Source organism: Vipera berus (assembly GCF_964194415.1).
Source record: "Vipera berus genome assembly, chromosome: 13".
Taxonomy (NCBI): Eukaryota; Metazoa; Chordata; class Lepidosauria; order Squamata; family Viperidae; genus Vipera; species Vipera berus.
Window position 1 is genome coordinate 4,168,762 of NC_138216.1, and position 22,735 is coordinate 4,191,496.

The following is a 22,735-nucleotide window of genomic DNA, read 5'->3' on the forward strand; positions in this document are numbered from 1 at the left end:
TCCTCAAAGGCGACGCTTTGCAACACTGGAAAGTCCTCAGGTCTTCATCTGCACGTCACCTTTGAATCCCTTTTCCCCTGGCTTGCGCTCAGCGCGACATCTCGGCAGCTGTATGATCCCAGGCAGAGACCTAGCTGTTTGGTAGGCTTTCACACGGCGCATCTTTTCCCTTGACGTTCTCCAGACTTTGAGGGAATGCCAACTAAAAAAGAGAGTACAATGGATCTCTGTTACTGTCATCTCAATGCTTGACACATTCTCTTGACCAGGGGTCTTCAAGCTTGGCCCTTTTATGACTTGGGGACTTCAACTTGTGGAGTTGAAGTCCACAAGTCCACAAGCTTGAAGACCCCTGCTCTTGACCCATCGAGAACATTTAACTCCGCATCTCCAAGACTATGGTCCATCACTTGCAGCCCCTTTAGAATTGGTTTCAGGTGCGGTCGGTCGCCTCGAGGGGGACGAAATGTGTTCCCTTCCGTGTACAGTTTCCATCAGAGAGACACGCACAACCTGGAACGGGATGGCCCCCGAGCAAACCTTCGCATCTGATTTAATGGAGTTGTCTTGGGATCAAGAGACGGTAATATATAACAGCTTTTGGAAAGGGATCAATCCCTCCGCTCCATCAGGCTATTATTTACCCTTGGCATGACTTCTCCTCCCCACCCACCCACCTTTCGTACTGCATCATCATCGCTCCAACCCAAGGGATCGCTTTTATTTTAATGGCTGGTTAAAAAACATAAAAAGGAAAGAAAAGAGAACTTGGGAGTCGCTTAGAGGTCACTCAGCCATTGGCTGCACCGATCTGGTGATCTCTCTGTCGTTAAAACAGCAACGGGAGAGCGAGGGAGTCTAGCCATTCTGAGAATCCAGAGACGGGGCGTTTAATTTGATATCCCGGTCCTTTTCGCCCTGTTGCCCCTCCCTGCTCACTGATTCCTAAACCTAAATCTGGTTTTAATTACCTCTGTGGGTTGGAGAGTCCCCGTGCTGCGTGATTATTGCTTCTTAAAATTTTTCTACAACCCACACTTGGCTGGAAGGCCACCTCCGGATCATTTCCTCCACCCCATGGCAGCCCGTTGGCGTGGGGGCAGACACCTGCCTCTGTTTCTCCAGCTGTCGGTATCTGCTGGCCACTTGTAACTTCCCAGCCCGGATTGGAGTGGGAAGCCGTCCAGTTTTGCGATGAGCTGTCAGCCTTTGCTGTATGAATGTCTGGTCTTTACAAAGCTCTGGAAATTGCCCGCCCCTACCCCCGCCGCCCCCCCCCCCCACACACAGAGTATCAAAGTTTGCCTTGCATTTTGGGAAAAACCACCTGGATTGGACCAGCAATGGTCTTCAAGAAAGACTTCAGGAAAGGGAAGGTTACAGTCTGCCCCCCCCCCACCCGCCAGCTTCCAGAATCTCCAGCCATGCTGGTAGGGAATCCTGGGGGCAACTGTCCTGGCAAATCTGGATGAGGCCAGAAAAAATAGAATAGAACAGAGCAGAGTAGAAGTGAAGAGAAGAGAAGAGAAGAGAAAATATAGAAGAGAAAATATAGAATAGAATAGAATGCAGAATAGAATAAAATAGAATAGAATAGAAAATATAGAATAGAAAATATAGAATAGAATAGAATGCAGAATAGAATAGAATAGAAAAGAATAGAAAATATAGAATAGAATAGAATGCAGAATAGAATAAAATAGAATAGAATAGAATACAGAATAGAATAGAATAGAATAGAAATACAGAATAGAATAGAATAGAATAGAATAGAATAGAATAGAATAGAATAGAATAGAATAGAATAGAATAGAATAGAATAGAATAGAAGTTGGAAGGGACCTTGGAGGTCATCTAGCCCAACCCCCTGTTCAGGCAGGAAACCCTATCTCATTCCAGACAAATGGCTGTCCAGTCTCTTCTTCAAAACCTCCAGTGATGGAGCACCCATAACGTCTGAAGTCAAACTGTTCCACTGGTTAATTGTTCTCACTGCTAGGAAGTTTCTCCTTAATTCCAGCTTGCTTCTTTCTTTGATGAGTTTCCATCCATGGTTTCTTCTCTTGCCTTCTGGTGCTTTGGAGAATAGATTGACACCCCACTCCACCCTTTCTTTGTGGCAGCCCCTCAAACACTGGAATATTGCTGGCATGGTGTCTCCTAGTCCTTCTGTTTCTCTAGACTAGCCAAACCCAAATCCTGCAACCCGTTCTTCATATGTCTTAATCTTCGGGCCTTTAATCATCCTACTTGGTTTTCTCTGCCCTCCGTGCTCAACCTCTTTGTTGGAATGTGGCGACGACCCAAACGAATGCATGTGTCAAATAATGCCTTTACTTTCTTTCATCTGGTCAGTCTTATTCTTCCCGCCCTGCCAGAATTGCACTAGCCCCTCCGAGGAGGAGAATACGGGCCCTTCCTTTATAAAGCAAACATTCCTGTTTCTTTATGGCTTAAACCATCCAAATTGGGATTGGGGGGGTGGGGGGGGAGAAAAAGAAAAAGAAAAAGAAAGGCTGTTTTTTGTCTTCCTAAATTGGCAAGCCGAAACCTGGGAAGTGTCCGATTATCTGCTTAACTCCAGGTTCCTTTTAGATGTGCAACGGCGGGCTGGAATTGATTCTTCACGCTAATTAGCTCATCAGGACGTGGATCATAGTTGAGTTTTTTTCCCCTCTTATTTTGAAGCTTCAGGGAAAGGAAAGGATTAGGGTGTGGGTCTTCCCCACTGCCCGGACATTGTGTCCCATCCGCCGACGTTAAATTCCACCGGCTTACAAGGACCCGATCCAACTTGTGAAGGGCGAAGTTCACGTTTGGTGGGAACTCCGTGGGCCGAAGAGATGGGGATTATTCGTGCCGTGGCATATTTTCTCGCCTTGTGGTCTCCTCTGAGGTTGACAGCGACGTGGGCAGCATTAATTCTTCTCTTTTCCCCTCCTCTTTTTCTCCCCTTCTCTTTCTCAACAGGGCAGCACGTTGAGAAAACGGAAAATGTATGAAGAATTTTTGAGCAAGGTTTCCATTTTGGGTGCGTAACTTTCTCCCTCCGGAGAACCGGATGGTTTTTCTTCGCTGGGATTCAGCCTGGGCAGAGTCAAATGGGCAAAGCCAGACAATAAACCTCGGGATAGGTGGTGGTGGTGGTGGGAGAGGTCAACCATAAGCACGAGGGTCCCAGTTGAGCTTTTAAGTCTTAAAAAGGGGAGGGGAAAAAAACCAACAACACCTGGTTATGGTTTGTTCTAGGATTGTAATATGGTGGAACAGTGGGATGGGAGTATCAAACCAGCTGCTCTTCCATCCCTTAGGATCTCTGGACAAATGGGAGCGCCTGACGGTGGCCGATGCACTAGAGCCGGTCCAGTTTGAGGATGGAGAGAAAATTGTGGTCCAGGGGGAGCCGGGGGACGATTTTTTCATCATCACAGAGGTAAATCCTGTGGTTCTCACGCCAATCTCTTTCCCAATCTCTATGCCTTCAAATGACATGGCCTTCTCCTCAGTGTAGCCATAGCCAGAATGCTAAACTACTGTTGGTTACCAGTTATGATTGCAAACCTCAGATGGACAAGACAGCCATGGATACCTCTCCCTCAGTCACCATTGGTACCCCCCCCTCTCTCTCCGTCTGCTCCTCCCTCCTTCTCCCTCGCTAACTTCTCTGTCTGCCTGATGGTCTATCTGTCCATCCATCATCTCTCTCTCTCTTTCTCTCTCTCTCCCTATCTACTTGTCCATCATCTCTCTCTCTCTCTCTCCCTCTCTCTCTCTCTCCCTATCCATCCATCATCTCTGTCTGCCTGCCTGCCTGTCTGTCTGTCTGTCTATCTATCTATCTATCTATCTATCTATCTATCTATCTATCTATCTATCTATCTATCTATCTATCTATCTCTATCTATCTATCTATCTATCTATCATTTCTCACCCTCTCTCTCTCACTGTCCATCCATCATCTCTGTCTGTCTGTCTGTCTGTCTATCTATCTATCTATCTATCTATCTATCTATCTATCTATCTATCTATCTATCTATCTATCTATCTATCTATCTATCTATCTATCTATCTATCATCTCTCACCCTCTCTCTCTCACTGTCCATCCATCATCTCTGTCTGTCTGTCTGTCTGTCTGTCTATCTATCTATCTATCTATCATCTATCTATCTATCTATCTATCTATCTATCTATCTATCTATCTATCTATCTATCTATCTCTATCTATCTATCTATCTATCTATCTATCTATCTATCTATCTATCTATCTATCTATCATTTCTCACCCTCTCTCTCTCACTGTCCATCCATCATCTCTGTCTGTCTGTCTGTCTGTCTGTCTATCTATCTATCTATCTATCTATCTATCTATCTATCTATCTATCTATCATTTCTCACCCTCTCTCTCTCACTGTCCATCCATCATCTCTGTCTGTCTGTCTGTCTGTCTGTCTGTCTATCTATCTATCTATCTATCTATCTATCTATCTATCTATCTATCTATCTATCTATCTATCATCTCTCACCCTCTCTCTCTCACTGTCCATCCATCATCTCTGTCTGTCTGTCTGTCTGTCTGTCTATCTATCTATCTATCTATCTATCTATCTATCTATCTATCTATCTATCTATCTATCTATCTATCTATCATCTCTCACCCTCTCTCTCTCACTGTCCATCCATCATCTCTGTCTGTCTGTCTGTCTGTCTGTCTGTCTGCGCTTTGGGTCCGTCTGAATAGATCAGGCACAGAGTCTGCCTGTTCAGTCATCCCGAAAATGGTGCTTTTCAAAATGCGACTGGACTTTTCTTGGTTTCCCCCCCCTCTTTTTCTTTTGGAAAACGTCTAGCTTCTTATTCAAGAGGCATCTGCAGTTATGACTGGAGACCCGTGCTGGCTGGGGGCTTCTGGGAGTTGAAGCCCACAAGTCATAAAAGCCGCCAGGTTTGGACACACACACACACACACACACCCGACCTAAATCACAGCGCAGGCAGTCTTCAACTCGCAACGGTTCATTGAGTGACCGCTCCTTGTTACAACGGCACTGAGATGAACCCCCCCCCTTTTTTTTTAACACTCACCGCTTGGTTCACACTTAAGACCGCTAAGTCACGTGATTTCCCCTTTTGCGACCATCTGACAAGCAAAAATGGCTTGGTTTGGTGAAAACTGAGGATGGGAGTTGTATTTTTTTTGTCTTCTTCTCTCCCCTTCCCCTCCCCTTCCCCCCCTGCAAGCCCCTGTCATCTTTCTCTGCCTTCACACATATCCGGGATCCCATTTCCCACCCTGCTTTTCCCTCAGCTCCAGGTTTTCCCAGACTGGGCAGATGTGGAATGCATCTGGTGGATTTTCGAGGTCACGGATTTATCCCGTTTGAGATTCCTGGCACTAGGGCTTTAGGGCCTTAAGCTCTGCGCGGGGACTCTTGCCATGAAGAATTACGATTTGGCAGGGCGAGGCTAGGCAGATGCTGCAGCTCCACAATAACAAATGTGTAGCCATATCATAAACTGTGCTCCGTGCTCGGAGGGGTGGGTGGGGGTGGGGAGTTTTGCCTTTTGGGTTGCCACAAATTTTGTGGCCTGTGTGTGTGTGTGTGTGTGTGTGTGTGTGTGTGAAGGCACTTGTTTTAAAGAGTCAGCCTGGGATTTCTCTTTATTTTTCCAATCCAGCCTCCAAGAAGTAGGGTATTTGTCAAATGTTTAGACCAGGGGTCTTCAAACGTGGCCCTTTTTATGACTTGTGGACTTCCAACTCCCAGAATTCTTGAACCAGCCGGGCTGGCTCAGGAATTCTGGGAGTTGGAAATCCACAAGTCATAAAAGGGCCGAGTTTTTGAAGACCCCTGGTTTAGACCATTTGTCTAAAATGGCATAGGGTCTCCTGCTTTGAGCAGGGGGTTGGACTAGAAGACCTCCAAGGTCCCTTGCAAGCCTGTTATTCTGTTCAGTGTTCCAGTATTTGAGGGGCTGCCCCAAAGAAGAGGGAGTCAAGCTATTCTCCAAAGCACCAGAAGGCAGGACAAGAAGCAACGGATGAAAACTAACCAAGGAGAGAAGCAGCCTAGAACTAAGGAGGAATTTCCTGACAGTTAGAACAATTAACCAGTGGAACCACCGGCCTCCAGAAGCTGCGAATGCTCCAACCCTGGAAGTTTTTAAGAAGAGACTGGACAGCCATTTGCCTGAAATGGTATAGGCTTTCCTGCCTGAGCTAGGGGCTGGACTAGATGACCTCCAAAGGTCCCTTCCAACTCTGTTCTTCTGTTAAAGTAAAATACTCATAAACTAGAATGGACTCACTAAAAATGGGACAGATAGAAAGAACAAAAGAAAAAAGGAAGGAAGGAAGGAAAGAAAGAAAGAAAAAGAGAAAAGGAGAAACAAAGAAGAAACAAAGATTTAATTATTTTTTTAGACCAACTAACTTCAGAGGGTTATCGCTGAAAGCAAAACCATAAAAGGGAGCCTTATCTACACTACCTTTCTTTCTTTTATTTTATTTTATTTTATTTTATTTTATTTTATTTTATTTTATTTTATTTTATTAATTTATTTTATTTTATTATTTTATTTTATTTTATTATTTTATTTTATTTTATTTTATTTTATTTTATTTTATTTTATTATTTTATTATTTTATTTTATTTTATTTTATTTTATTTTATTTTATTATTATTTTATTTTATTTTATTTTATTTTATTTTATTTTATTATTTTATTTTATTTTATTTTATTTTATTTTATTTTATTTTATTTTATTTTATTTTATTTTATTTTATTTTATTTTATTATTTTATTTTATTTAAAAAAAAACCCACCGAGCTAAGAGGTGGAAGAGAAACCATGTGGCTGGGCTCATCTCCCTTTCCCAGTCCTGGCTGCTGCTCCTCGGATCTGCAGCTCGGGCCAACCTCGTGGCCGAGAGCCCTCCAAAGCCAAAGCAGCCTTTCCATCAATGCCTTCCTCTGCTGGGATCCTTTATAACTGGAGATGCCAATAATTAATCCAAGGACTTTCTTTCTTTTTCCTTTTTTTTTTTTTAGCTTTAGCCACCGAGTTGGAGGCGCAAGCTTTGTTTTGAACCTTTTTTTTTCCTCCTCGCAAAAGCACCTTGAGCTTATATCATGGAACAAAAGCTGGAAAGAAAGGAAAGGGAAGGCCAGGAGGGAAGTGGGGGGGGGGATTAGCGAGAAGCTCAATCAATCCCAACCCAGTTGGAGGAACTTCTAAGCCTCTGTCTTAAGGTCATCCTGCCTCTCCTCATTTCCCCGCCAGCAAGCCTAAAGATGGGTAACTGAATGCGATACATATGGTGACTCCCTCTGTATTTCATTGTGTTTCCCCCCCCTCCCCACTTTCTGAGTGGTAAAAAAAAAGCAAGGTTTGGAGGGCCACTGAGGTCTTCAGTGCATCTCAGTGGAGGCTAAAACACATAAGGAACGGTTGCTGGAATTGGGTACGTCTAGTTTAATGAAGAGAAGGAGGAGGGGGGACAGGATAGCAGTCTTCCAATATCTCAGGGGCTGCCCCAAAGAAGAGGGAGTCAAGCGTATTCTCCAAAGCGCCCGAAGGCAGGACAAGAAGCAACGGATGGAAACTCATCAAGGAGAGAAGCAACCTAGAACTAAGGAGAAACTTCCTGACAGTTAGAACAATTAACCAGTGGAACAACCTGCCTCCAGAAGCGGTGAATGCTCCAACACTGGAAGTTTTTAAGAAGAGACTGGACAGCCATTTGTCTGAAATGGTATAGAATCTTCTGCTTGAGCAAAGGGCTGGACTAGAAGACCTCCAAGGTCCCTTCCAGCCTTACGTCCTTCCATTCTCTGCCGAGGGAAGCTGCCCACGAATATGTCCTCAGCATGAGAACTTTTCTCTTTGAAAGACCAACTTGGACCTTCTCCCAAAGTTGACTTTAGCAAGCCACGGCTTTGGAAGAAGCTCTCCTGATTGAGATGTGGGGAATGGATCCAAGCTCACAGCTGCTCTCAGCCGCCCGGCCTTCTTCTGCTCCCATTCTTCCTCTGTGTCCGATCCTTTGGCTACAGTTAACAGCGGATCCCATTTATGGCTGGCCATGTTTGCATGGAAACGCTCTCCAGAATGTGAAGACAGCATCTCGCGCCATCCCTGCCCTCCTTTCTAGCTTGCAATATCGGTTACACGTCGAGAACTTCGCCATGCTGCATTAGCACTTGGGCTCGGTGCCACGACGTTGATGGGAAGCCATTCCAACACAGCGATAACTTGCAGATTGTACACACACACACACACACACACACACACATGCACAGAGAGAGAGAGGAGGGGGGCAGGATACAGGCAATTAAAAAGGAAAGGAGAGAACGGTGTCAAATTATTTCAGTGGCTTGGGCATGGCTATCTAGAGAAAAGAAGAACCAGGGGTGACATGCTAGCTGTCTTCCAATATTTAAGGGGATGCCACAAAGAAGTGTGTGTGTGTGTGTGTGTGTGTGTGTGTGTGTGTGTGTTCCACCTCTTCTGCAAAACACCTGAAGGCAGGACGAGAAGCAACAGGTGGAAACTAAGCAAGGAGAGGAGCAACCTAGAACTAAGGAGGAATTTCCCGACAGTGGGAACAATTGATCAGTGGAACAATTTGTCCTCCAGATGTTGTGGGCGCTCCATCACTGGAGGTTTTTAAGAAGAGACTGGACAGCCATTTGTCTGAGATGGTCTAGGGTCTCCCGCTTGAGCAGGGGTGGACTAGGAGACCTCCGAGGTCCCTTCCAGCTTTATTCTGAATTTGAAAAACATTTCCATATGTTGTTTGAGCTCTTCTATCTTCTCTGAATTATCCATGCATGCATATCTCCTAAGGAAATCCCTAAAGGGGACTTTCTCCCTTTAAATTTGGGGTGCATCCCCTTAGATTCCAGGTTACATGTGTCTCCTCCAGCTTAAGTGCTACCTTCACATGCTCTCCCAGAATTGCCATCCTGTAAGGGACGCGGTGGCTCAGTGGGTTAGGACGCTGAGCTTGTCGATCAGAAGGTCGGCAGTTTGGCGGGTCAAATCCCGAGCGCCGCGTAACAGAGTGAGCGCCTGTTACTGGTCCCAGCTTCTGCCAACCTAGCAGTTCGAAAGCACGTAAAAAGGCAAGTAGAAAAATAGGGACCACTCCGGTGGGAAGGTAACAGCGTTCCGTGCGCCTTTGGCGTCTAGTCATGCCGGCCACAGGACCATGGAGACGTCCTCGGACAAGCACTGGCCCTTCGGCTTTGAAACGGAGATGAGCACCGGCTCCTAGAGTTGGAAACGACTAGCACACATGTGTGGGGGAACCTTTACCTTTTACCTTTAAGGCTCCAGGAGGACAAAACGATTGAATACGTGGGGAGTTAAGGGTAATTGCCCTCTTATTTAATCAATTTCCATTGAATTTAAATTAAATTAAACAAGCTGGACTTTAATTCCCAAACTTGTCATTCCTGGGCATATGCTCACCCTTAGGCAAGATTTAAAACAGATAAGAGTATTAATCCAAAGTTTTTCGGGTGTGTGTGTGTGTGTGTGTGTGTGTGTAAAGGGGAATAATACATGCTTTGCGCATCACTATATATATATATATATATATATATATATATATATATATATATATATATATATATATATATATATATATATATATATATATATATATATATATATATTGTTTGCAGATTTTCAAAAGTGATCTTTGTGCAGTTTATAACTGCATAATTTGGGGTAGCTCTCTTGAGTAATGCAGATTATAAATTGGGCTTTTGTCTCCAGTGAAGTATGAGGTCAATGGGGTTTGTAAAAAATTATGCGGTGCTGGGAGTGTATGGGTAATTATATCCTGTTTCAGATGGTAATATGAAGGAAGGGAGGGAGGGAGGGAGGGAGGGAGGAAGGAAGGAAGGAAGGAAGGAAATAAGGAAGGAAGAGTTGAGGAAGGGAAGAGAAGGAAAAAGGTAGAGGGATGGAGTGAAGGAAAGAAGGAAGGGGAAAGGAGGGAAAGAAAAAGAAAAGCAAGAAGATAGAGGGAAGGAAGGAAGGATGGATGGATTGAGGAAGGGAAGAGAAGAAAAAAGAGGGATGGAGTGAAGGAAAGAAGGAAGGGGAAAGAGAAGGAAGGAAGGAAGAAGGAAGGAAGGAAGGAAGAAGGAAGGAAGGAAGGGAGGAAGGACTTTATCTTTCATGGTCCTCTTAACATTTAACCCAAGCCTGGGCACATGTCGTGCACCAAGTCAATCTGTAAATCTCAAACAAACACTGTCTGGGGAGACCAGCCAAGTCAAAGCCCACCTCCCCGTGCTCTGTTTGAGGATAAATCTCTGGAAGAAATAAAGCGGGATTAATGATTAAACAGGAAAGATGGACGCGATTTCCAAGGAGCTGTAAGCACCAGGCAGAAAAACTGTTTGAGGCCACCTTTTTTTCCGGAAGAGGAGGGTCTCTCTCCCCCCCCCCTCAACCTCTCAGGAACACAACAGCCTTTCAAGTGATCCTTACATCCTAAGTCAACAAAGGCCGTCCTTAGATCAGATATATCAACTGGCCTCTGTTTCCCCTGGTTTCTAGCACTTGTCCCTAGTAAATGATTTCCTGTTGTGCCCTTCGATTTGACTTTTGAGAAGGCCTGGATCAACACCCACCCACCCCCACTTTTCTTTTTTTCTCTCTCTCTCTCTCCAGAGGTGATGTGAGATATTTGGTTTAGGTTTCTTCCCAGGGTCTCCTTAGACAAGTGATTCTGGGTTTATTTTGATAACCCCTTTGGCCCATCCTGGGACGTTCCCTAAAATCCTGTTCCTCGCCCAGTTTCATCTGGATAAATCGGGCTGTTCTTCATTTGCATGGAAGGATGGTCCAGGTGATCCGTGAAGCCCCAGGAAGAGAGATTGAGGGAACCATTAAGTTCCAAGAAGAGAAAACACAGTAAGGAACGAGAGTCTAAACCAGGAGGGTCCAACTTTGGCAACTTTAAGACCTGTGAGACTTCAACTCCCAGAATTCTCCAGCCAGATCCTTTGGAGCGGGGGCGGGGGGGGTGTGTGTGTCTTCAAACTTGGCCTTTTTATGACTTGTGGACTTCAACTCCCAGAATTCCTCAGCCAGCGTGCCTGGCTGAAGAATTCTAGGAGTTGAAGCCCACAAGTCATAAAAGGGCTGGGTTTGAAGACCCCTGCTTTGGATAGTTCCTATTCCACAGATCCTCGAAGGCAGGGGTCTTCAAACTCGGCCCAGAATTCCTCAGCCAGCGTGAGGGAACTATGTGCCTTTTATGACTTGTGGACTTCAACCTTGTTGAAACGTAACCCCTGATTCCATATCTTATGCTGCTGGTTTAGAGGATTCATTTCTGACTCCAGTTTCTCACTTGTTTCTCTGAAGGAAAACATTCTGAAGGAAAACAACATTAAGTTAGAAGAGTCATCTGCAGAGGTCAAAGGCTCGAGAGGGTGGTGGTCATCCAGCCATGGGTCGGGCCCACAGTCCCAAATGATTGAAGCCATCCCTTTTCTCTCTTGCTTCCAATCTGGTCCAAATGATGATCTCCAGATGTTCTTGGAAGTTCTCCATCCTGTTTCAAAGCTACACCATCCCTCCCCTCTTCCAGAAACCTCTTAGATAGACTTTTCTTTTATCCCTTCTTAAAGGCCAAAGGGTCACTTCTTCATTCCAGCCATCGTAGCTTCATTCATCGTCTCCGTGAATTCCGTCCAACCGGCTTACTCCACCACGTCAGAAGTATCATGCATTTCTTCTGCCTAATCCAGCAAAACTTTGGCTAACTTGGCGGCTGGCGAGCCCCATCGCTCCCCCCACAGCCTGGCCCTTGCGCCCAAAGACTTAAATGGGGATTTTTCTCATCCGTGCCCGGTGGTGTCATCTACCAAAGTTGGAACTTTATGGCAACTTGGTGGTCTTTCGGCGACTGATTTTTTTTCCCCCCTCTCCACGTCGCCTGGAAGGAAGATGGAGCTGAACTACTTTTATTAGGGGTTTTTTTTTAAAAAAAAAAAAGAGAGAGAGGAAAGAAAAAGCCTTCCAATCCTTCACATTCAGCCTTGTTCCCTTTTGTCGTGGGGGAGAGGCTGGCAGCCTTCTTGCAGCGTCTGCACCCCGAACTTTGTAACTGTGAAGGTCAGTTCCAAATCTGAAGAGGCGATGATGAATACCCTATTCTTTGGGGCAACTTTCCCTCCCCCCCCCTCCTCCCTTCTTTCCTAATGTTGACTCAGTGGACATTTCCTGGCTTCAGAGAAAACCCAGAGAATGGGGCGCTTTGTCTCTAGGCCAAACATCTTTAAAATGCAACATTTCCACCCTGCCATCCCTTGGCCCTCGCTCCCTTCCTCCCAGATTTTATGGCCTTTGTTTTGCTGGCATGCAGGAGCAGGGAGCTTTTCCTGGCATGGGGCCACTGGGTTGGCATGGAAAAAATCCGTATCAGGGCACATGCTAAGATTTGTTGTTTGAGGACTTGGTCGCTCAAAATGCCTTCCAGGTCTTGATCTGCAGTGTAGACAGAGCGTAGTGATGCAGTCAACCCCACTCACTATCGTAATCATAATAGTAAAAGTTGGAAGGGACCTTGGAGGTCATCTAGTCCAACCCCCAGCTCAGGCAGGAAACCCTATCCCATTTCAGACAAACGGCTGTCCAGTCTCTTCTTAAAAACTTCCAGTGTTGGAGCATTCACCGCCTCTGGAGGCAGGTTGTTCTATTGGTTAATTGTCCTCACTGTCAGGAAGTTTCTCCTTAGTTCCAGGTTGCTTCTCTCCTTGGTTAGTTTCCATCCGTTGCTTCTTGTCCTGCCTTCAGGCGCTTTGGAGAATGGCTTGACTCCTTCTTCTTTGTGGCAGCCCCTGAGATATTGGAACATTGAACAGAATAACAGAGTCGGAAGGGACCTTGGAGGTCATCTAGTCCAACCCCCTGCTCAGGCAGGAAACCCTATACCATTTCAGACAAAAGGCTGGCCAGTCTCTTCTTAAAAACTTCCAGTGTTGGAGCATTCACGGCTTCTGGAGGCAGGTTGTTCCGCTGGTTAGTTGTTCTCACTGTCAGGAAATTTCTCCTTAGTTCCAGGTTGCTTCTCTCCTTGATGAGTTTCCATCCGTTGCTTCTTGTCCTGCTTTCAGGGGCTTTGGAGAATAGCTTGACCCCCTCTTCTTTGGGGCAGCCCCTGAGATATTGGAAGACTGCTATATCCCTGTTACCCCTCGCCCTTCTTTTCATTAAATTAGATCAATTCTCTTTCTCTTCGTAAGGTCGTAATATTGGATGAGACTCCCTTAACAATTGTCTCGTTTAGCCATGGGCATCCTGGTCCAATTGTGGTCAAACGTTGAGGTTAATTGTTCTAACGGTCAGGAAGTTTCTCCTTAATTCCAGGTCGCTTCTCTCCTTGGTTAGTTTCCACCCGTTTCTTCTTGTCCTGCCTTCAGGCGCTTTGGAGAATACCTTGACTCCCTCTTGTTTCCCATGCTCTGGTTTGAAGGCTGTTGTGAGATTTTATTCCAAGAAGATTTCTCTCTGAAGGGGACTTTTTCCTCCTGTCTTTTGGATCCAGGGTTTATCCCAAACAGGACCGGCTTGAGAAATCAGTGGGAAGTTGAGATTGAATTGAATTGAGGAGGGACGAGGGGAGGGGAGGGGTCTGTTTCTCTTCCCTGAAAGACCTTCAGTGGAGTGAATGTTGCTGCAAACTTTTTTTTTTAAAAAAAGGAAATATTTGTCATTTGGTTTCCTTGCTGGGTGGGGTGGGGGACACCCGATGGGTTTAGGATCAACCTGACACGGGCCAATTTTCCCGCCACGGGACAAGAATGACGCCAACATCCAAGAAAGGGTGGCCTATATAGAATCTTTCCAAGACAGGATGCCGAAAGAGGGACAAGATGCGAAGGCGAATGACCACGATTAAAACATAATTTTTAAAATTATTTTAAATCATTCGGTTGAACGGTTGAGTTGTCCCACAGCGAGCCGGCCATGTTGAGTTGTCCTGCGGGGTGTGTGTGTGTGTGTGTAGATTGGCCACGGGAAGTTGGCTGTGGCTAGTTGACCATGGTGAGTTGGCCGTAGCGAGTTGTGTCCCTTCAGCCCCATTACAGTAGCCGGCCATTTCCCTTCCCCTTCCTTGATTTGTAGCGGGGGGGGGGAAAGGATCAAGGAAAAGGCATTTCCTGGTGATTAATAGCCCATGGGGTGGAGCTGTGCCTGGGCTGCAGCCCTGCCCTTTCATGGACCTTTCGGAAAAGGCTCTGTGGCCGAGCTGTTTTTTTGCTACACTCCAATCTTGATGTATCGTCACTCTTGAGAGGCATTTCTCCTTTTTCTTCCCTTTTCTGATCGGGTGGCTATTTCTGGGCCTTCCCCCAAAAGAGCCAGCGAGCCAGCCCTATCGCTTTGTTCTCCTTCCTCTCAAGGGACGAGGCCTTTTCGCGAGAGGTCCTCCTAAACAAAGGTTGGAGAGGATGCAAAAAGAGTAGTGGGTCAGACTCACCTCCTGGCTAAGCAAGAATGGGGCGAGATGCAGGCAGGCTTCACCAACTAGCTTCTACTCCTTCTTCTTCCTGTTGGTTCATCTAGCGCAGGGGTCTTCAAACTTGGCCGTTTTATGACTTGTGGACTTCAACTCCCAGAATTCCTTAGCCAGTGTGCCTGGCTGAGGAATTCTGGGAGTTGAAGTCCACAAATCATAAAAGGGCCATGTTTGAAGACCCCTGATCTAGTGAGTAAGCTGAGTCAGAAGTACTTCTAGGGTTGAGGGAAAGTCACTTGACCAAATCTGGTCAAGGAGAACAAGGTGGCTTCCTTTTTTGGGGGGGGGGCAACTGAATAACAGAGTTGGAAGAGACTCTAGCAGGAGGCCCTATAGCAGACATGTCAAACACAAGGCCCGGGGGGGCCAGATCCGGCCCGCGAAGTGGTTTCATGTGGCCCGCGAAGCCATCTTGGAAACAGTGAGGGAACGGCCCCCACTGCCTTGGCCCTGGCCCAGAGACCCTCCTTCTGCCAGAGACCCTCAGATCTGTCCCACTCCTGCCCAGGCCCCCACAGGCACCCTTGATGCGAACCATGTAGAGCTGGCCACGCCCACCCAGTAGGCCATACACACTCTAGCCACGCCCACACAGTAGGCCACACCCACCCAGGCCACACCCACCTGGCCCCCTGAGGGCAACCGCCATGCTGATGCAGCCCTCCGTGAAATTGAGTTTGACACCCCTGCCCTATAGCGTTCCAGACAAGTGGCTGTCCTGTCTTTTCTTACAATCCGAGAGCCGTGGAACAACCAAAACGTCTGAAGGCAAGCTGTTCCATTGGTTGAAATTCTCGGGAAATTTCTCCTTCGTTCTAAGTTGGTTTTCTCCTTGATTAATTTTCATCGGTTACTTCTTGTCCTGCCCTCTGATGCCTAATAATAATAATAATAATAATAATAATAATAATAATAATAATAATAATAATAATAATAATAATAAAGTTGGAAGGGACCTTGGAGGTCATCTAGTCCAACCCCCTGCTCAGGCAGGAAACCTTATACCATTTCAGGCAAATGGCTGTCCAGTCTCTTCTTAAAAACCTCCAGTGTTGGAGCATTCACCACCTCTGGAGGCAGGTTGTTCCACTGGTTAATTGTTCTAACTGTCAGGAAGTTTCTCCTTAGTTCCAGGTTGCTTCTCTCCTTGACTAGTTTCCATCCATTGCTTCTTGTCCTGCCTTCAGGCGCTTTGGAGAATAGCTTGACTCCCTCTTCTTTGGGGCAGCCCCTGAGATATTGGAACACTGCTATCATGTCACCCCTCACCCTTCTCTTCATTAAACTACACATACCCAATTCCAGCAGCCGTTCCCTATATGTTTTATTGAAGAATAGGGTGTCCCCCCCACCCCTCTTCTTTGTGGCAGCCACTCCAATATTGGAAGATTGCTATCATGTCACCCCTGGTCCTTCTTTTCCGTAGACTAGACGTTCCCGATTCCTGCAACCGTTCTTTGTATGTTTTAGCCTCCAGCCCCCTAATCATCTTTGTTGTTCTTCTCTGCATTTCCCCCTCCCCAAAAGTCTCAAACCTCTTTTTAAATAATGTGATGACCCATACTGGATGCAGGATGCAGTTTCTCTGCCCTTGTCCTTGGCTTGGACTTCAGCTGCCCCCGAGCCATGTGCTGGATTGCATTAAATACGGCAATTGTTCAGTCCTTCTTCTTCCTCTTGATTTCTGTTTTGCTGTAGAGTGGAGATGAGCTAATGTGGGCTTATAAGCAAGCCGCTGGAAGACACAAAACCCTAGAGTTCTTGACTTTTCAAGATCTGGCTGGTATTTTAGGAAGGAACATGCGGTTCTGCAGAGCCACATAATTTATAGTTTAAGCGAAGAACTCACCCATCCTTCCTGTTGCTGGAAACTGGTCTCTCTCCAAACCGAACCAGGTTTCTTTCATCCCATTATCGTCCAATTAATTTTCACGGACCAAGAATAGCTTGACTCGGTTTGCTGGACATGGCTCCAAGAAAAGGCTTAACTTTTGAAACACAAATCCTGAGGCCCATTCAGGCCGAACTCAATTCAACGGGGTAATGGATATTGCAGGCCAAAAGCAGGAGTGTGTTTGCAAAGACTGGCAAAATTGAACTGAACGGGCTCCAGACTACGGCCGGTGTAGAGTTTAAATGAAAACCAGCTGCTCTTGTCTTTAAAAACAAAACAAAAAAAACACACCATTTTTAAAGGGTTTTGAAAACATCACCTTGAGGTTGGGTTGAGTCCTAGAGCATCTGCTGGAGTGATTAGGGCGTCGCAGTTCCCAAACTTATAATTTTGATGGCTCGAGCATCAGCCACCGGTATGATTCAAACTAATCATGACTCTTGAGGCATAATGTCGCTCTCCTTCATGTCTGATAAATTATCCAGCATGTGAACGAAAGGATTGAACGTTTGCAAGCTGAATGTTGTTTTTTTTCCCTTTCTCTTCTCGAATTTGGTCCAACTGCTGCAGCCAACAGCAATTTCCATTCGATTTGATGTGACTAGAAATTTGCTTCTGCTTGGCTCAAGCTAAGAGAGAGCTGGGCATTAAAGAAAAAAAAAAGACTTATTTTCCATAGTGTATTTAGTCAGTTGTTCACTAATAGAGAGACATTGGTTTGGTGGTGAAGGCATTAGACCAGAACTGGGGAGATACAGGTTCAAGTCTACCCTTAACCACATAAAACTCCTTGGATGACCTCGGGAGACACAGGTCCAAGTCTACCCTAAGTCCTACAGAAGCTGCTTGGATGACCTTGGGAGATGCAGTCCAAGTCCACCCTTAACCACATGGAAGCTCCCTGAATGACCTCAGGAGACGCAGATTCAAGTTTACCCTAAGTACTACAGAAGCTCCTTGGATGACCTCAGGAGACGCAGATTCAAGTTTACCCTAAGTACTACAGAAGCTCCTTGGATGACCTCAGGAGACGCAGATTCAAGTCTACCCTAAGTCCTACAGAAGCTCCTTGGATGACCTTGGGAGATGCAGTCCAAGTCCACCCTTAACCACATGGAAGCTCCCTGAATGATCTCAGGAGACGCAGATTCAAGTCCACCGTCAGTCACACTGAAGCTCCTTGGATGACCTCAGGAGATGCAGATTCAAGTCCACCCACAGTCCTACAGAAGCTCCTTGGATGACCCTGGGAGACACAGGTCCAAGTCCACCCTTAACCACATGGGAGCTCCCTGGATGATCTCAGGAGACCCAGATTCAAGTCCACCCCCAGTCCTACAGAAGCCCCTTGGATGACCTTGGGAAATGCAGGTCCAAGTCTGCCTTCAGCCACATTGAACCTTCTTGGACCTTGGATCAGAACTCCTTGCTCAGCCTAAACTACTTCGCAGGGCTGTGCGGGGGAAAAAAATGGCAGGAAAGATTATACCCCCTTGAACTCCTGGAGGAATGTCTTCCAAGCTCCCAGGAGTAACTTCTTAGTTAGATGAAAGGAGAAACAAACAGCACGAAGAGGCAGTCATATCCAAATCCACTCATTACATCCATGTAAAGAAGAGAACCTATTGCCACTCAGCTACAAATCTCAGCATCCTTCATTACTAACCAGGTTGACTGACGTTTTCTGGAAAACGACTGATTTCCCGTTTCCCCCTTCACTGAATTAAAACATTAGTGGGATATTTCAGTTGACCTCAGGCTTCGGAATCTCTTTCTTGAGACCGAATGCTAGCGAGCAGCCTGATCTTGAGAGAGAGTTTGAATTTACATTATTCAGATTCCTGATGTCTTACAAATTTCAGAAGGAGATTTGACCTCACAACAGCTCCTGGGGGGGGGGGAGAATAATCACTCTTCAGGCTAATAAACGTTTGGTAGTCAAAGCAATAAATCTTCCCCGATCCCAGGAATTTCTAAAAACAGTTCTTCGGGAACTGTTATTATTTCCACTTCTGGACTGAGTTAATCTGAGCTCCGGGTGGTGAGAATGACAGGAGCTGACCTAGAAAAAAAACACTCTGCCTTAGCCACCAATTCAGGATTCAGAATCTTTCTGTGCCCCAACCTTTCAGGTCTCACTTTCATAACCAGACAGCAATCTCACAATATCCGGTACAGTCATGATACCAGGTGCAAATAAGAATATTGTCAACAGAATAGAATAGAATAGAATAGAAACAAGAAGAAGAATAGAATAGAATAGAATAGAATAGAATAGAATAGAATAGAATAGAATAGAATAGAATAGAATAGAATAGAATAGAATAGAATAGAAACAGGAAGAAGAATAGAATAGAATTAGAATAGAATAGAATAGAATAGAATAGAATAGAATAGAATAGAATAGAATAGAATAGAATAGAGAATAGAGAATAGAAAATATAGAATAGAAAATATAGAATAGAATAGAAACAGGAAGAAGAATAGAATAGAATTAGAGTAGAATAGAATAGAATAGAATAGAATAGAATAGAATAGAATAGAATAGAATAGAATAGAATAGAATAGAAAATAGAAAATATAGAATAGAAAATATAGAATAGAATAGAATAGAAACAGGAAGAAGAATAGAATAGAATTAGAATAGAATAGAGAATAGAAAATATAGAATAGAAAATATAGAATAAAAAATATAGAATAGAATAGAATAGAATAGAATAGAATAGAATAGAATAGAATAGAACAAATATAGAATAGAACAGAACAGAACAATGGGAATGGAATAGGAATAGGAGAGGAGAGGAGAGGAGAAGAGAAGAGAAAAGAGAGAATTCTTTATTGGCCAAGTGTGATTGGACACAAAAGGAATTTGTCTCTGGTGCAGAAGCTCTCAGTGTACATACAAACAACATAGTGAAAGGTCATACATTATAAATCCTAGTTACAAACATTACTCATAAGGTACAAACAGCAAGTGATAAATCCTAAGATACCAAATAGGAGAAGATAGTAGGAAAGATGAGCAATCAGCAAGATGACATGGATGATAGCAACCCAGCCTACTACATGGGTAAATATCTTTGCTGTGGGAACTAGGTGTTCAGCAGGGTGATGGCACAGGGTGTGTGTGTGTGTGGGGGGGAAACTGTTTCTGCGAGTAGTCATAATACGAAAACCTGATGCCATACTTAGGGTACTCTAGATGAATTGAAATGCCTCGTTTAGGAATTTACAATCCCTTCTGAAGTCACATGCTGTATTTTACAAGGCAATAAATATTTCAGATATGGGTGTGTGTGTGTGTGTCTTTATCTATGTTTTGGAGATTGGCCCACCAGGTGAGAATCAGATCTCCTGGCGCTTCTGATTCTCCTGATGTCCCCAGGATATGAACGCTTTCAGAAGTTGGTAGCCTATAAATGAAAATAAGTCTGTTAAGGGTGCAGAAGGAATCCAGGTTTTCCCATCAATATCTTAAGGAGGGTTTGGAGCTGTTTTTGAAAGGGGTGCGTGACCCAAAAAAAGTTTCCCAAATATTGTTCCTCCCTGATTTAGTGCTTCCCTGTGATGGGCTTTGTGCTGTGCAGTAGCCACAGGCGTTGTTTAACACAGGGGTCCCCAACCCCTGGTCCGTGGTCCGGTACCGGGCCATGGCATGCCAGCAACCGGTCCACGTGCACAAGCAAAGCCCCATCTGCGGGATGCAGGCAGCACACAAAACCACGCACGCTCCGGTCCACGGGAAACCTCTCTCCACAGAACTGGTGGTCCCTGGTGTGGCCAAAAGGTTGGGGGACCTCTGATTGAGCAGATAAAGTAATGATGGGAGTTTACCTTAAGCAAGACACTTATTCCTTGGCCTGGCGCTCCATTGTTCAGCTCAGAAAAACAGAAAATAAGAACAAACAAGGCCTCTGCAAAATTGATATTATTTTTTTTTTGGACCAAGTGCCGATGGTTTTAAGTCGAGGACCACCTGTACTTTTAACAGGAGAACCCCCAACACCTTCTGCAAAGCATGTCTGAAAGGGCCACTCCCCCAGAAGTAAGCAAAGGAACACGATGTTTGGGTGACACACGCCTGATTCTTTTGGTCTTCTCTTCTAGGGCACGGCATCGGTCCTTCAGCGTCGATCTGATAAAGAGGAATATGTAGAAGTTGGGCGCCTGGGGCCATCTGATTATTTCGGTAAGCTCCACGGAATGGAACGGCTCAGAAACACCGGAAAAATATCAGCTTTGGCATTTACGGAAGAATCGGATCTCTCCGTACATGGCACTCTTCACAGATAGGATTCACAAATGCACCATCGGTGATTCCTGGGAGCATAGACTAGCATATCACTGGTTGGACAGATCTAAGGGCCTTCTGATCACATCTTGGAGGCATTCCTCCTTCTTCCCTAGTAATTATGGAGGTTGTGGGTTATGGATGTATCCTACAACCATACCGGTTGGGAATTATGGGAATTTTTTATCCACCACATCTGCAGAACTCCATATTAGTGTTAAATATCAAGGGTAAAGCATGATCTTAAGCAGGGGTCCTCAACCTTGGCAACTTGTAAGACTTGCGGACTTCAACTCCCAGAATTCCTCAGCCAGCAAAGAGTTGAAGTCTGCAAGTCTTAAAGTTGCCAGGGTTGAGGACCCCTGATCTATAAAGACTTTAGCATACAAGGTGATGTTAGATAGGCATTCTTTGTCTCCTATGATATCCTTTGGGTCGACCATGATCAGACAAAGTGTTAATAAGGAAGCAATGAATAGCTCAGGGGGGAAATGGAGGAGAAGAGCTTAGCATGGACTGAGAAGAATCAGACTAGTGGATCAGAAAAGGCAAGAGAAATAGGTGATCACTTCAAGACAAGCCATCTCAAATCTTTCCACTTGTTTCTCCCTTAGTATATTTGTAAAGGCAATGTTGGTGTCTGGGTTTCTTGTTCGGTGTGCCAAATAGGGCAGAATAATTGCAGACCAGGTTCCTGATCTGGAAATAGCTAACGGTATCAACCGAGAGGGACGCGGTGGCTCAGTGGGTTAGGACGCTGAGCTTGTCAATCAGAAGGACAGCTCAGTGGGTTAGGACGCTGAGCTTGTCGATCAGAAGGTCGGCGGTTTGGCGGGTCGAATCCCAAGTGCCGCATAACAGAGTGAGCGCCTGTTACTCGTCCCAGCTTCTGCCAACCTAGCAGTTCGAAAGCACGTAAAAAATGCAAGTAGAAAAATAGGGACCACTACGGTGGGAACAGCGTTCCGTGCGCCTTTGGCGTCTAGTCATGCCGGCCACATGACCACGGAGACGTCCTTGGACAAGCGCCGGCTCTTCAGCTTTGAAACGGAGATGAGCACCGGCCCCTAGAGTCGGAAACGACTAGCACGCATGTGCGGGGGAACCTTTACCTTTACCTTTATCAACCAAGATCAAAGGCATGTTCTCCAGATGTATGATGATGATGATGATGATGCTACATTTTCTTTCCATTTCCAGGGGAAATTGCCTTGTTGCTGAACAGGCCCAGGGCAGCTACTGTGGTGGCCCGGGGCCCCTTGAAGTGTGTTAAGCTGGACCGCCCACGCTTCGAACGAGTCCTTGGCCCTTGCTCTGAAATCCTCAAGAGGAACATCCAGAGATACAACAGCTTCATCTCTCTCACTGTCTAAAAGTCCTCTTTGGCTCATCTTTTACGTTAAAACTTGTGCACTTAAAAAAAAGGAAAAAAAAGAAAGAAAGAAAGCGATCCGTGGTGTTTCATAGCTTTACGAAGGAAAAGAGAGGCACGTTCATTTTAGGGCAGATGTTTTTCAGTGTCGATGTCCGGTCTATTAGATATTCAAATCACTGTATGTTGTGAAGAGGAGAGCAGGTAGCTGGTTGTCAGTGACTTTATGGGATTTTAGATTTTTATCGTTTTGCACTTTGAGTTGCATTCCAGGTTTATGAGTCCATGGTTTCTCCTCAGGCAATGTAAAATCTCCAGATCTTTAACTCTGCGATGGAGAATCTGTTTGCTGTGTGCCTCAACTTTTATTTCTCCTGGTTGTGCTGGCAAGCTACATCCAACCTCACTTCTCTAGAACAACTTAGGCTACTCGTTTTGAACATCTCATCTAGCGAGACTACATAACCCATATTATAATTGGGGATTGATGCCCCCCATGCCCCCCCCCATATGAAGCATTGCAGAAATAGCCCATGAAGACTTCCAATTTTAAATGTGGTCTAAGGTAAAAATGATTAAACACCCAACTGAGAAGAGTAAAATATCCTATCAACTTGGTTGAGTTTTTA

At 45.2% G+C, this 22,735-nt stretch overlaps 1 protein-coding gene across 1 annotated transcript in view; it reads left to right on the plus strand.

Annotated features, from left to right (window-relative positions):
* Positions 1-22,328, plus strand: part of PRKAR1B (protein kinase cAMP-dependent type I regulatory subunit beta) — a 65,350-nt gene extending 43,022 nt beyond the window's left edge. Inside the window, exons 8-11 of the mRNA XM_081338098.1 lie at positions 2,971-3,031; positions 3,312-3,433; positions 20,551-20,632; positions 21,935-22,328. Coding sequence (XP_081194224.1) covers positions 2,971-3,031; positions 3,312-3,433; positions 20,551-20,632; positions 21,935-22,107 — 438 coding nt within the window. The 3' untranslated portion in view covers positions 22,108-22,328. The remainder of the gene's footprint in view (positions 1-2,970; positions 3,032-3,311; positions 3,434-20,550; positions 20,633-21,934) is intronic.
* Positions 22,329-22,735: the final 407 nt, after the last annotated feature.